Here is a 14,157-nt window from a genome sequence, read left to right as displayed (position 1 = left end):
AAGGTACACTTAAAAATACGGCATCAAAAATAACTCAATTTGCATAAAAATTGGGCCAACCCACTACTTTGGTCAATTTGACTCTAATTTGTACCAAGCCGTTTTACGGGTGGATGGTTTGAGATTCAAAGTGGAGTTTGAAGTCACAGTTAGGGTTTCAAAGTTGGGTTTCAATTATGAATTAGGATTTCAAATTCCACAGTTAGGGTTTCAAGACAGCGTAAGAGTTTGAAATTAGGGTTAGGTTTCCAAATTAGAATTTCAATAAATCGGTTCGAATTAGAAAGCTCCAGGCAAGGATTAGACTTTCATGTTAGGGTTTTCAAACAAATGTTACGGTTTCAAAGTAGGCTTCAAACCATGTCGTACAAATAGTTAAGGTTTCAAATCCAGGCAGACTTCGGGTTAGGTTTCAAGATATCAAAGTAGGTTTTCATTTCAGAGATTTTTAGGAAGGGTTGCAAGACAGGATTAGAGTTGGAAATCAGAGTTTACGTGCAATCATTCTCCTAAATTCAGTTTGAGTTAGAGATTGCGAGTGTTTGTTGTAGGATTTCTGTTACAGATTTGTTTACGTGAGCATATCACGTTACCACACCTGCCTTGTCCAACCTCCACAACTAATATTTTCAGCAACACCTGCCACAGGAAGCGGGCAAACCACAAATAATTTATCGTGCCTGCCAGGACCACTGAAGTGATCTCAAATGTCATATGATATCATATGCGACAATATGATATGGAAAGATTTGTGGCGGGCTTACACGACTTCCGCTACAGAAAATAGTCTTGGCAGGATCATCTGAAGGAAATGAAATTCTCTTCATGGATCGTTTACATGACACGCTTTTATATGTTGCATGCAGTGTAAATGCTGATAAGTCTGCAACAAAATTCTTTATATTAAGAGTCCAGGCAGTAACTGCCACAAGGTTTCAATTTTATCTGCGGGAATTATTCATTCATATTCTTCAAGCAAAACAAATTTTGGACAGACTAAATATGCACGAAGATTCATGGAATTTAGCATACAAATTGACTGTGATGATGTTAAGACACGATTTCATAACGAAAGCTGAAACTCTTTTGCTGGTACACCATAAATAATTGAACCTCACAGTTGCATGTGTGAATGTTTGACTCTCAGCATTCAAGCTGAACACAAAAATTCTGATCTTCATCAATTTCATTTAAAACTGTGAGTGGACGTCCTTAAAGGGAAATTCAAACCCCTCAAATATTTTGCTAAAATGTTCTATGTACCTTCACTAATCTAAACATGGCATTCTGATGAATATTGTGTTTGTGGAATATGAGTTAAGCAGCAAAACCCATTTTTAGCCATCTCAGCGGAGGGGCCATTTTGTCACTTTCTGTCAACTGAAAATGACATCACAGTTGCTCAGGGCTCGGTTCATGGCCAATCATGGCTCAGCTGTTTCCTGAAGCTGAATCATGATTGGTCGTTAGATGAGCCCTGAGCAACTGTGATGTCATTTTCAGTCGAAAGACGTGACAAAATGGCCGCCCTCTAAATTGCATGAAAATGGGTGGATTTTACTGCTTAAATCATATTCCCCAAACGCAATATTAATCAAAATGCCGTGTTTTGAAGAGTGAGGCTGCTTAGGACATATTCTTGTTCAGAAATCTTTTAGGTTGACTTCTTCTTTAATGTGGCGGTGAGACGGTCAGTCTCTTTCATCCTTCCTTAAATCTCTATTTCCCTCTTTACTTCCTTCCTTCTCCCATTTCATCCTCGCCCGTACCTTCCTTTCATACATAAATCTTTTCCTTTCTTTCCTGCAATTTATTCTTCCTTCCTTTCCCCACAAAAACACTAACCTTGCGTTCTCCCTTTTGCCCATATCCTTTTTTAGTTCCAACTTCCTTCCAGACATCTATCCGTCCTTCCTTCCTTTTTCCCTTCTATTCTTCCTTCCGTTCTTCATTCTTACATATTTCGGCCCACCTTCCTCCGATCCTTCCTTCCTTAATTTAGGTAATATTAAAACGTGTAAAAGTGCATTCGTGTGAATGCTTGTCTCAGCATGCACATGTCTCGAAAATGTTTTGTTTTGAATGCCATTTTGGACTCAAAAAAATACCCTGCACGGTTGAATGCATATGCAAACCAGAATTGTTGTATATACCGACTCGTGCATGTCAGCATTGACGCGGTTGCCTTTTGGACTATATTTAGTCGTAGTCAAGATGCAGAGCACTCTACACATAAAGTGTTCAAAATCCAACCAGGCAGCATGCAAAATGCGCGACGAATGTCACGTTAACGGCTCTCATGACACGCACGCGACAACTGAGTGCTCACGTATACGCGCGTGCACAACCTCCTGTGGGCGTTCCGAGCCACTCGCACATCTCTGCCCAAAGCTTTCCAAGCGTGCTCTCGTGATGCTGAGAGCTGATTGGTGCCAAATGCGCACGACTGGCTCTCCCGCCCGTGCTCACTCACTCATTCAGTTGGAGTTGGACTACCTGCATGCCTCACACTCACACGAGTGGACCTCACCTGAGGGGGGTCCACGATGCGCGCGCACTGCGTGATGATGGCAATATTTGGCGCACTTTTACATGTCGTGCCCACTTTTAGGAATCGACGGGAGGTGTGAGCTCGCCCCGGACCATCACGGCCACCACCATGGACTGTCTGCTTCTTATCATTTGGAGTCTCCCCATGCCGCTGGTCGGCTGCGCCCCAGTGCGCTTACTCTCCACCCTGCTAACCTGGAGCCTCATCAAGGTATTGATTCGAAATCTATTGCATATGTGATTTATGTCATTTGCGGTTCTCAGATGTTTTGCTTCCAGGAACCATTTTCAGTCAATAATCCGTTCCAATGAGCACCTAATAAAATAACACCAACATGCACTTTTAAATGGCATAGAAGGACTCCAGTTTGAGAACCTCTAAATGATGTCATTTATGCATCACCTGTTGCTGTACCTGTCTGTTTATGTCCATATTTTTTACAGACTCTGCACATATGCTGCGCACACGCCTCCCTGCACACTGTGTCAACCAACTACTTCTCTTCCTCTTCTTCTTCCTCCAGCAGCCACGGGTTAAATCATGGTGAGCGCTCCACTTGCTCCACAGCTGCTATGACTGGCTACAACTTTGCAATGTCAAAAAGGACATCACATGGAGTAAATTAAACCCCGGATATGCTAACAACAACAACAACAGCAACAAGAACAGACATGCATGCATTACTGTTTCAATTCGACTCACTGCATGGTTAGAGTTAATACACACGCACACCCCCCCCAAAAAAAAACATTAAATAAAAAACTGCATTTATTCTGGTTTAGATTTTCAAGACAAGAGTAAGGTTTCAAAGTCCAGCCAGTGTTAGATCGTCAAAGAATGGTTTCAAATGTTTTTGTTTTTATGAGGATATATTATGAAATAAAATATACATATATATATTAACATAGTATAATATTCATGTTTCAAATGAGTTGGGGTTTCTTCTCGTTCGTTTGTTTCTTTGTAACACTTAAACTGTTCACAGGTTAAATGCATATAATTAAGACCATTTTAAATTATATATATTAAAATAATATTTTTTCTACATTAACATTGTTTCTATATTTTTCAAATATAGAAGGATAACAAGGCTTGAAATGTCTGTGTCTTTGTGGCGCAGTTTTGCAAATCAAAAAGTTAATTTGAGGAGCAATTTTCTAATTTGGAGGAGCAATTTTTTTCCAGGTTAATCCCATGACCTCAAAGCAAATGTTTTGTTAAACAATAAAAATAAGAGAATCTAACTAATTTAAAGTCTTTTAGCAAAGCTAAATTGATTAAAGCTAATGTAATGTTATTTTGCGAACAATTATTACGCAGACACCAAAAGTCAAAATCAAAACTCTGGACTCTTGTGATACCAAATAATATAGCTGATACTGTAAATATTTTATACTGTAGTAACTTTTAAGCATATAGACCACTCCATCTGGCTGAAGTTGGCCCTAAGAGAACATAATTCATTTGTGGTCTGTTAAGCGCTTTTGAATATTGTATATTTTTCTCTCCAGAGTCCAGACAACAACTAATTTGCCTGCCATTTTGATTTTCAAATTTGGATCTGCTCTACTTAAACACAGTTTAAGTCAGACTTTTCTTGGATTTTGAATAGCATCCACCCAAACACACAATTGCGGAATTACATGATGATGTGTCTATTTTAGGTTAGCCTATCATTTCGAATGTCTTTTTCAACTTTTCTCGTCATGACTTTGTGAGATATTTGTCAGAAGTGTAGCTTATTCACCAAAATGGATGTGATTACTGATTTATGAGCGACCCCGCAAACTTGGTTAACCGCACTAGCTAGCCAGTCAAAGCTTGTTGCTAGCTAGCTGGTGAGGCGTAAGCTGCATCAAGATTGTTTTGACCTCCGACTACCCGCCACGTTGGTGACGTGAGTGCGTTGCTCCTCGTTAATCATGTATGTGTTCACCAAGTTTTTTGAGACTGTCTCAGCTGTTATGGGGCAAAGTTAAAAATATGTGATTCTCAGTTTTGCTATTCAGATCAGAATTTTGTTTTGTTTTTTTACTCCGGAAAGTAGGAATCACTTTTTCAAATTTAAAGGGTCTTGCACTTTGGGATTCCCTCTGCTGCCCCGCAGGGACTATTTCTAAACTTTGATTTATTGGTGGCAGGAAAAGACAGTCGGCGGGCTTCTCCCAGTGTTCAAATGTGAGAGGAAACAGTGAATGAAGCTCACTGTAGCTTAGTCGTTAACATTTATTTTCTATGACAGGCACGGGAATTGAAGCTATGAAATATTTGTTAGCTTCCTTCTCCTGTTTTCAAGTGTTTTGTACTGTATGTCCGATGGGTCAGCCGTATGATTGGAAGAGGCGGGCGGTAACTCAGTACATCGCCATTCATCTTAACTAAAACAATATACGACAGATTTTGCTTTTTCAGAAATGCATCAGTCTGAGTTATTATTATAACATCTGATAGCCCGAGGCTCAGTTTCACTGTATTTGTTTATGGCAGTTACACTTCCTGTCGTTTACCCAATATGTCCTGTGTGGGAACGTTCTGGAATGAAAAATCTCAATAAGTATTACTGTTGCATCCTAAGTTAAACTCTTACGTAGTATTTGACAATGATGAGTAGACTCCCTCTCATTAATTGTGGTCGGCCTCCATGATTGATGATTTTTTTTTTTTTCCCTGTGAAACTCATCCCGAGCTATTTTCTGAAAACTCACCTCATGTTTTTTATGATTTCTCTGTTGAAATAATGTGAGACTGCCAGAAGACTGCCAAGGTCATCCCTAAATTGGAATCACTGTCACCGAACTATGCTGATAGCGCCAACTACTGTTGGGGAGGATTTACTCGATGTTGGATTTTTTTGGGGCAGAATCCGCCTTGTCTCCGATACCTTAAAATGAGGCTGTGATCGGCCTGATAACGATACCTTGTATCAATACTCTGCCATGTCTAGTAATGACTTATAATGACTTTGAAATAATATTAAAGTGTTTTGTGATCATTGTATGTGGCATATTTGGTTTTTAAACTTTAATATAGACAAATAGGAACACTTTGGGGGCTGGGGGGGGGGGGGTCAACAGTTAGTCTTTTTCTCCCTCTTTTTTCTTTTTTTTTTTTTGCTATGGACATCATTTCACAGTGCCTCTCCACTGCTATTCGCTGGGGATTACTGTAATCCCAAAGAGGAAGTTTACTTCATAATGTTTACATTCTATACATCTTACGTACACAAAATTCTAATTCACTAATGAACAAAGAAATAAATATGTATAAAATCTCCCCCCTGAACTTTTTACCGGTTGCTGTGATGTCTTTGCTCAAGAGCAAATTGACAGTATCCAGGAAGTAAACTGGCAGTCCCAAAACCATCATTTTGGTCCAATAAAGTTCTTTTTTGCGCTGTCAATCTTGAATGACTCATTTAATGGCTCATTGAGCCATTGTGACGTGGCCAAGCCAAGGCACTTGAGACTGACAGGCATCCAAATATACTGTAGGCTGAGGTTGAGGGTCAGAAGGAGCTGGAGTCCATCCCTCCTAATTTTAGCCAAAAGGCAAACCACACACTAGATTGGTCGCCGGTCAATCAAAGGATACACACAAGTGCCACCAACAAGGGATAAGTAGCACCAAGGTGCAAAACTTCCTCAAAGACAAGGAACACATATATTCTCAGAGGTCTTTATTGAACTTTTAAGAGGTACAATGTCCTGTTACTTGGGTTGTATTGTTTTATGGATTCTGCTTTTGGGGCCTCGACACAGCTAAGTGGACACTCATCTTTTTAGCCCTAGAAAAGGTGCAGTTAGTCTACAGTCCAATTAGTCCTGTGGGACCTACTGTATCTTGCTGCTCCCTTAAAAGGAGCTGGTTGGTGCTTTGTAAGGACCTTTTTTCTGTTTCAAGGGACAAATAAGTGGGAAAAAAAAACACTCAAAAACTTGGACCCTCAATGGATTTGTTTTTGTGCCCTTTGACAACTTAGGAACATACTTCTTGGTTTTAGCCATGGAAAAGCTAAAGAAAAAGACAGTCTACATGACTTCCTGTCTTCTGTCGCCCTCAGACTATGCCTTTGCCACTCCAGTGGAAGTGGACGCTCAGGGACAATACCTGAGCCACGATGTGAGCTGGCAAGGTCGACGCAGAAGGAGGTCCGCGTTACGGTCCTCGTCTGTGCACTACCGCCTCTCTGTCTTCGGCCAGGACCTGCACCTTGACCTGCAGCCGTCCTCAGTGGTTGGCCCGGGCTTTACAGTGCAGACGCTGGGCTCGGATGGCATCGCTACGGTAACCGAAGGCGACGAGTTCCACGACTGCCTCTATCAAGGATTTATCCGGGACTTGTCGTCATCCTCGGCAGCCATATCGACGTGCTCGGGGCTGGTAAGTCTGCTATTGCTGTTGCCTTATGCTTCTTATGACTGGAAGTCATTTTTGTGGCGTTTAGCATTATTAAACTCCATGCTGAACTCTCACACACAACTATCCTTATCTTGTGGCACTGCAACATAATGTGTTTTATTTATCCAATTTCGTCTTTATTGGCTATTTAATTATTTAATCTTTAATTAATCAAATTTATAAATTTAATTAAAATATTGTTGTATTGCACTGGCATGGGGAGCTCTCAAATCTCGTTGCACATTGAGTACAATGACATTAAAGGTTAATCTGACTTTGTAGGTTATATAGTGATGGATAGTATGTCTTTGTTGTTGTGTTTTATATTTGAGTTACAAACCACCCCAAACTCGCCCCAATTGAGTGGTGCCTGTTGTAATGGAGAAGAAACAGAGGCCATTCCAAGCCAGGCTGATGCAGAGCAGTGGGCCTGGTCGTTCCTGAACCAGGAATGGAAAAGTGCCTCCAGTGAAGGGATAACAGTTTGGGGTCAGCAAATAGGCGGTTGGCAGCCCAAATGCGGCCTGCTACGCCAGGCTAGTGGGTACTTTTGAAGGCCATTTCAAAGACAAAAGTTGAATGAATATTGACATCTCAGTCCATCTCTTTATCCAAGTACTATGGAGGGTGTGTGTGTGTGTGTGAGACTGCATCGCACCCATGCATTTATGTGGCTCTCCTGCCAAGAATCTTTGGATTAAGTACAAAATAAGGAGCGACTGCATTCAAGTCTGCCGGAGGGGGGATTAAGGTGGGATTACAAACAATGCGGCAGAGGAAGAAAGACACATGAGAGGGAAGAAAAGAGGGTGACATCATGAATGGCGAGTGAGAGAGTGTGAGTGAGAGAAAGTGTTGTGCAGGGATAATGTGGAGCCATTGTCCAGCCATGGACTCCCAGGGAGGTCGTATCGTCTCTTTTGAAAGATGGACTGTTCATGTCAAAGGGCTTTGGGCAGAACAAAACGGGGTGAGAGCAAGCAAAGAAGAGAAAGGAAGAAAAAGATCCCCTCGTTCTTTATGTTGTTGTCTCTTAAAGAGGGGAAGTCAGATGGGGCTTCTGGACTTGAACCAATGCTCGAGCACTCCGGGTCGGGGGTCAAACAGATGGAAGTGTTGCAAATGAGACAGTATTAAGCGAAGCGCTAGATGATGAGAGATCACATCCCTCAGAGTCTTGTTAATTGTGCACACTTTGTAATTATTTTCTGCGTGTCCTTAAAGGCTTTGGTACTTGAGTGAAGTGAACTTGTCAGTGGGGCTCTTGCACAGAGAATGTCAATTAATTAACACGGCTTGCATGTTGGGGAAGAGGTTTTCTCATGGTTGGATTATTGAACCATTTGAACCCCAAATTGTCCGTCTCAAAACCCAGAGGTTTGGGTTTCCATCATCGACCACGTCGAAGTGCCCTTCGACAAGATAGTGAATCCCAAGTTGCTCTTGATGCTGCGTTGCGTCATCAGTCGGTGAATGAGGAAGCAGTGCTAAAGCGCTTTGAGGTAGAAAAGCACTTTATACAAGTGAAAGTTCAGTTACCATTTGGGTAATCACATTCAACGCATTGTTTCAACAATTTAATAAGAAATTCTATTAAAAAAATGTTGCGGCTTCAGACTCTATTAACACTTTGGGATGCACTCCAGTAACGGAAACAAATAAAAACAGCTTGAACAAAAGAAGCAACAAAATAACAGAAATAATAGCAGAGATCCCCAATAGTAAAAAACGCAACTACCACAGCGGAGTCGGAAACAACAAAAACAAAATTTTCCTGACTGTCAGTTGGCAATTTTTGGCATGTTATCCTTACAAGGTGAAGAAAGTATAACATTACTAAAAGTGGAAGTAATTTTAAAAAATGTTTTCAAATATCGGCCAAAAGCCAAAGCAAAATCTTCCTCTGAGGTGCCGTCTCAAGTTTTATAAAGAAAAATGACAATTTGAGTTCTTTTTCAACTTTAGGGTCATTGTGTCACCCCAAAATGGACACCTTTTACAGCCTCATAAGATTCGCCTTGTGAGCCTCCACAGTAAAAATGTCCGTTTTCAACCACTTAAAGTATTATTTGATACCAAACCGTTGAAGTACTTCAATGAAGGTGATGCCATCTGAAATGGCGTCACGGTGTGAATCCAACCCCTACCGCACTCCTAATATCCTTTGTTCCTCCACCACATTCCCCTGCTCCCGTCGTTGACACTGTGCCGCAAGTTGTGATTTCCGCCAGGCACACTCGTGAGATCACAGACTCGATCCCACGAATTACGTCTGCCCTTACCACGCACCCGACTCCCTGTGGTGTTTACGAGCTTTTCCCGCCACCCCCTTAGTGATGCTGGATGTAGTGCAGTCATTTAGTGGGGGACAGTTACTTCTTCCAAGTGACCATCTAGACTATCTTTAACTATACTTGCAGTGAAGAATGCGGACAAACGGTGAAATTTGAAGCTATTCCTCGAGAACAGAATCAACATCACTCATTTTCACATCTCCTCTATGGACATAAGGTCTGGTTGGACAGAAGAGCGCAAAGACATATTAATCACGCTCATTCATCGAAAGTCGACTCCGCATTGACTATCACCGCCGATGGCATTACGGTGTGTGCTTTCACAACAGTTGGCCATGATGACCGGCATCGGATTGTTGTGCAAAGCTCTTTACACACAAAACCTTACTTAGATTGCAAGAGTGAAAGGGGCGGGGCTATAGTACCTGGACACATCCTGGTATTTCAACATTTTTGACTGATGTTTTTGTGGGATGGGGCAACAAGTGACACATCATTGAGTGATCTCCAGCCAACATTCGGCCCATTTGTACCTGTCTTCTTTGTGTAGAGGCCAACAAATTGGGCCGTCCCCCTTCTCTCAGGCCCGGAGTCGCTCCCTGGTGGTCTGCATGCTGACAGTGATGTAGTGCCCACTGTTAGATGCCAGCTTGAGAGGAGGAAAACAGAGGGGGTGCGTGGTTGGGTTCTTCGAACGGCTGAGGGATGCCGTGTGTTTGTGTGTGCCCTTTGTCGTCTTTCTCACACAAGACTAATGGGCTGCGTGGAGGACTCCAAGTGGATGCAAAGTGAAGCCATACATCAAAATCTCATGCAACAGTGCAATAATGGGATTTGTAGGCTGTGTTGTTAAATAAGCTACTTTTTCCCCCTCTACAGACATGTTCCCACCGGTTCCAAAAGTGCTGAATCGGTCACTCAAAAATCGCGTTTATCTTACCAGGTGTCTGTACTTTACAGTCTCAGAAATCTCATCTAGTGCGAAATAAGGGTGTTCAATTCCTCAAGATAAAAGTGGAAGTTAACCTCTCTCCAAGGGAGTTTGAAATACCAAAGTGTTGTGGTACCATCATTTAGTGTATATTTAGGGTTTAGGCAAACCAGAAAGCAAACCTCATGTCCAGATGCTCACAGGAAGACTAATTGGCCATGTGACTGACTAGGCCACACCCCTCTAAGACACACAACTGTTGTGACTTTGCTTGAACAAACATATATAACCAGTTTATTTCTTTACATTATTTTTTTTTCTCATTTCATATGTATTAGTGCATTATTTAAGATTTTTTAAAATGTTTCTTTTTCTATAGTTATATTTTTCATATGTTTTTTCCAGGTATATAATTCTAATAATAATAATTGAATATTTTACATTTTACTTTCAAAAGTGGAAAATTTACTGAATGGATTGGGAATTAAACCTACTGATTTGACTTTGTATTGCAACTTTTTTAGGATACTATTTGTCTGTTTTCCACACGCGGCTTACAAGAGAGGACGCCATTTATTTTGAAAATGAAAAATACTTCTACAGTCATAAATCTAGGATTGTCATGCCTCATAGTCATATTGAGACACTTGCAGTTTTTCTTTCTAAATTTGGGTGGATGATGCTCTGGAGCCTCATTTTGCCTTTTTCATGCTACGTCCATCATGGCGGGTAAAGTGGTTTGGAAATACAACGTGGTCACTATTTTATGTCCTCGGTCTACTCTGAGAGTGTGAGTGCTCTGGGTGGCAGAGCAAAAATACTGAATGTCGTTTTGAAACTGCCAGAGCACCTGGGCCTTCGGACCATGTATGAAGAGAGCTAAAGTTGCTGATGCCCTCATGTATTGCCTATAAATTTTATGCCAGTATTATTTAAAATACATATATTCATATTCTGTCAATATATATTGCAAATTGGGTGGGTCTATAATGTATCCTCCACATGGTCCACTGTGCTCCTGATGAGGTTCACAACGAGATGGCGTTGTCTTTGAGCGACTTGAGCGGGTGGATGTCGGCACACCCCGCGGAGAGGAGCGTCACATCATTTTCTGTCGCCCCCCCTGCTCGTTATCCCATTTAGGGCCAGCAGGGGACACGAGGACCGAATCCTCAGGGGTCCATACAAATGGAAATGATTATCAATGAAAGTAGCGTTGCAGCTGTGATGCTAATGATGTCGCAGTGTCGCGCTAATGACTATTAGCATCTTAATGCTGCTTAACAAGTTGAACAAAGTTGCTAAAACAACACATTACACATGTCACTTGAAGCAACTTAGGAAATTAATGTTTATCTTGTACATCTTGAATTGTTGTGGTTAACTTGTGCCGTATTATACGTTTTGGTTAGGATATTATATTTCCAGTATTTTTTTCTCCATCAATATACTCTCCTTGCTCTTCTAAATATAATATTACCACCCTGTGCTTCTTCCCCTTACAAGACCCATAATTCTTCTGGTCACATGACTCCCCGCAGATGTGCAGTAATCACTGGTTTGGGGCTTCTGGCCACTCGACTCCCACTGCCGCCTCCCCCCTCCTCCCTTGTCTTTATGGCGTGTAAGCACTTAGTCATTTGCGTCATAATGTCATGGTAGGAAACCTTAAAAGAAGTTTATAAAGAGGCCAGTTCTGGATATTCAGTGAGCGGGTTTGTACAAGAAAAAGACATCGTTATTGGCCCGATAGATTGATGTGCATTCAAATTCAAGAAGCTACTGAACTTTTCGTTTTGTAGCCTCTTATCTCTGATTTTGCGGCACTGCAACCAACAAGCAAAGTTATTCAGGAGGCTATTCGTCAATCTAAAAGAAACCATTAGTGTACCTACTACTCTCACCACCCCAATGACCAAACCTTAACTCTGAGTACTTGATCTGAACCTACCTATCTACCTCACTCAAGCCAGAAAAAGTCACAAAAATTATAGATAGTGAAATTCTGACGATATCGCCTGAATTTTCTCACAAATGTAATTCCTTCCACATTCCAAAAACATGCATGGTAAGCTAATGGGTCACTAAATTGACCCCATGTGTGAGTGTGAGCATGAGTGGTTGTTCATTTTGGTGGTCAATCCGGCGGGGTGGGGGGCACCCCGCCTACTGCCCAAAAATGGTCATGACCGTGACCCTTGTGAGGAGAAGCGGAACGGATAATGGATGCATGATATTTAACTGTTTGGGTTATAGCTTGCGGTATATTTTTGGTTCTATATTAGCAATTGTGCTAATTTGGGATGGAGGGTTCACTTGCTATTCATGACAGGGTTCTCTGTCGCTTTTGCCAAAGAAAAGCAAAAATACGTCAAGCTACTTTTAAGGCATATTTTTTTTCATGTTGGTTACCAATAATTTCCTAATAGAAGTTTTGTTTGCCTTAGTATACTCCTTCCCGAATCGTCATCTAGTCTAGACTCACTTAAGACTCTTAGATGTGTACAAGAAAGAGAGAGACAAGTACAATTAACTTTTGACATTTTAAGTGACACTTTTCCCGGTTGAAAGTCACTAATTGCACCTTTGTACGTTGGAAAATGAGGTGCAAAGCAAAGACGACCGATGCAACGTGTGATATATTAGGCTCCACAAGACTAATCATTTTGAAGAAAAGTCACATAGCGTCGCTCGAGGGCGAGGGAAAGTTTCCGAGGAACGATGAGAGCGTATGATATTGCTAGACGAGGTCGTAAAAACTGCAGATGGGGATGAAAAGACGAACAATTATAAAAGCGCCCTGACCTCTCCTTTTTGTCTCTAAAGCTCAGGTTTGACTTGTAATCTATAAAACATGCATGCTCATCAAGTTTATTTCCTCTTTCATGGCATTGTTAATAAACTCTCCGGACCTCTCATAAAGGGCTGATTCGGTCTGCAAACGAACCTTGTTCATTCACAACAAATGCGTGTGTGCGCGCACGTATGCTGTCAAATCAGAGCGTGTCATGAGTCCGCGTGAAATGTAGGCTAGAGGAAGTTTACGTTCCACACAAATTAGAAAGACCTGAGCTCAAAGCGTCCGCTCCGCAGCGAGCCCGGTCGTGTTTTGACAACACCAGCTTCTCTTTTGTCGGCCTTCTGTTTATTTTGCGACCCGCTAGTCGGCTGTTTCAGACACACACATACACGCACACGCACACCCCGATACCCAAACACACACTCACACCAAGGACAAAGGTCAGTGGGTCAGTGGGTTGTTGTGTGTGTTTACATCTTACAGTGTGTGTCCGCAATTCTGATGGGAATAAGTGGATATAGACAATAAATTGCTGCCACAACAAACCTAAATTTAACAAATTACCTTCGCCGAACATAGAAGTGCAAAGTTAGCTCATTTGATTGGTCGATATGGCCTTAACATTTTCATAGTCGTTTTATTTCTAATTTTAACTGAATTATTTCCGCCGTTTCACATTTATAGCAAAAGCAAATGGCAATGGCAGTATTCTAAAAAATGTAAGCGTGTTTTCCATTGTCTTCTGGGCTTCCCTTTATTTGTCCTGTTGCCAAACAGTGCCTTTTCACTTCAGTATTCACTTACATTAACTTCCAGAAAAGAAAGTTTCTACACATGAGAAAATAAATGCTTCCATTTGGGAAAAATGTTCCAATATCACCCTTATTTCACGGAGCGCCGACCATTTGTGAGTCTTTGCCGAGGTAGCGAATGTTACGTTCTCGTCAGGGTTCGATCGAGGTCGCAAACATTCTCTAGACCTTCGCCTCTACTTAAAAAAAAAACAAAAAAAAAAAACATGAAAACTTTTGCCGAATGTCTGGTGAACGTTGGCTTAAGCCGCTATCCCACTAGGGTGGGAATGTTTGCAAGTGTTGTCGAAGGTATCAAAATACACGTTCACTTCAGGGTTCATTCAAGGTCCCAAACGTTCGGCAACAGTTTTCAAGAAACGTCAAGACAA

At 41.5% G+C, this 14,157-nt stretch overlaps 1 protein-coding gene across 1 annotated transcript in view; it reads left to right on the top strand.

Annotated features, from left to right (window-relative positions):
* The first annotated feature begins 2,435 nt into the window (after nucleotides 1-2,435).
* The window catches only part of adamts18 (ADAM metallopeptidase with thrombospondin type 1 motif, 18), a 54,008-nt gene continuing 42,286 nt past the window's right edge, over nucleotides 2,436-14,157 (top strand). Inside the window, exons 1-3 of the mRNA XM_088297036.1 lie at nucleotides 2,436-2,761; nucleotides 2,995-3,094; nucleotides 6,612-6,931. Of these exons, the coding sequence (XP_088153162.1) occupies nucleotides 2,660-2,761; nucleotides 2,995-3,094; nucleotides 6,612-6,931 (522 nt within the window). The 5' untranslated portion in view covers nucleotides 2,436-2,659. The remainder of the gene's footprint in view (nucleotides 2,762-2,994; nucleotides 3,095-6,611; nucleotides 6,932-14,157) is intronic.

Source organism: Idiotropiscis lumnitzeri, chromosome 5 (genome assembly GCF_059441095.1).
Source record: "Idiotropiscis lumnitzeri isolate Australia: NSW breed Sydney's pygmy pipehorse chromosome 5, RoL_Ilum_1.0, whole genome shotgun sequence".
In the NCBI taxonomy this organism is placed as follows: domain Eukaryota; kingdom Metazoa; phylum Chordata; class Actinopteri; order Syngnathiformes; family Syngnathidae; genus Idiotropiscis; species Idiotropiscis lumnitzeri.
This window is presented reverse-complemented; position numbering and strand designations above follow the sequence as displayed.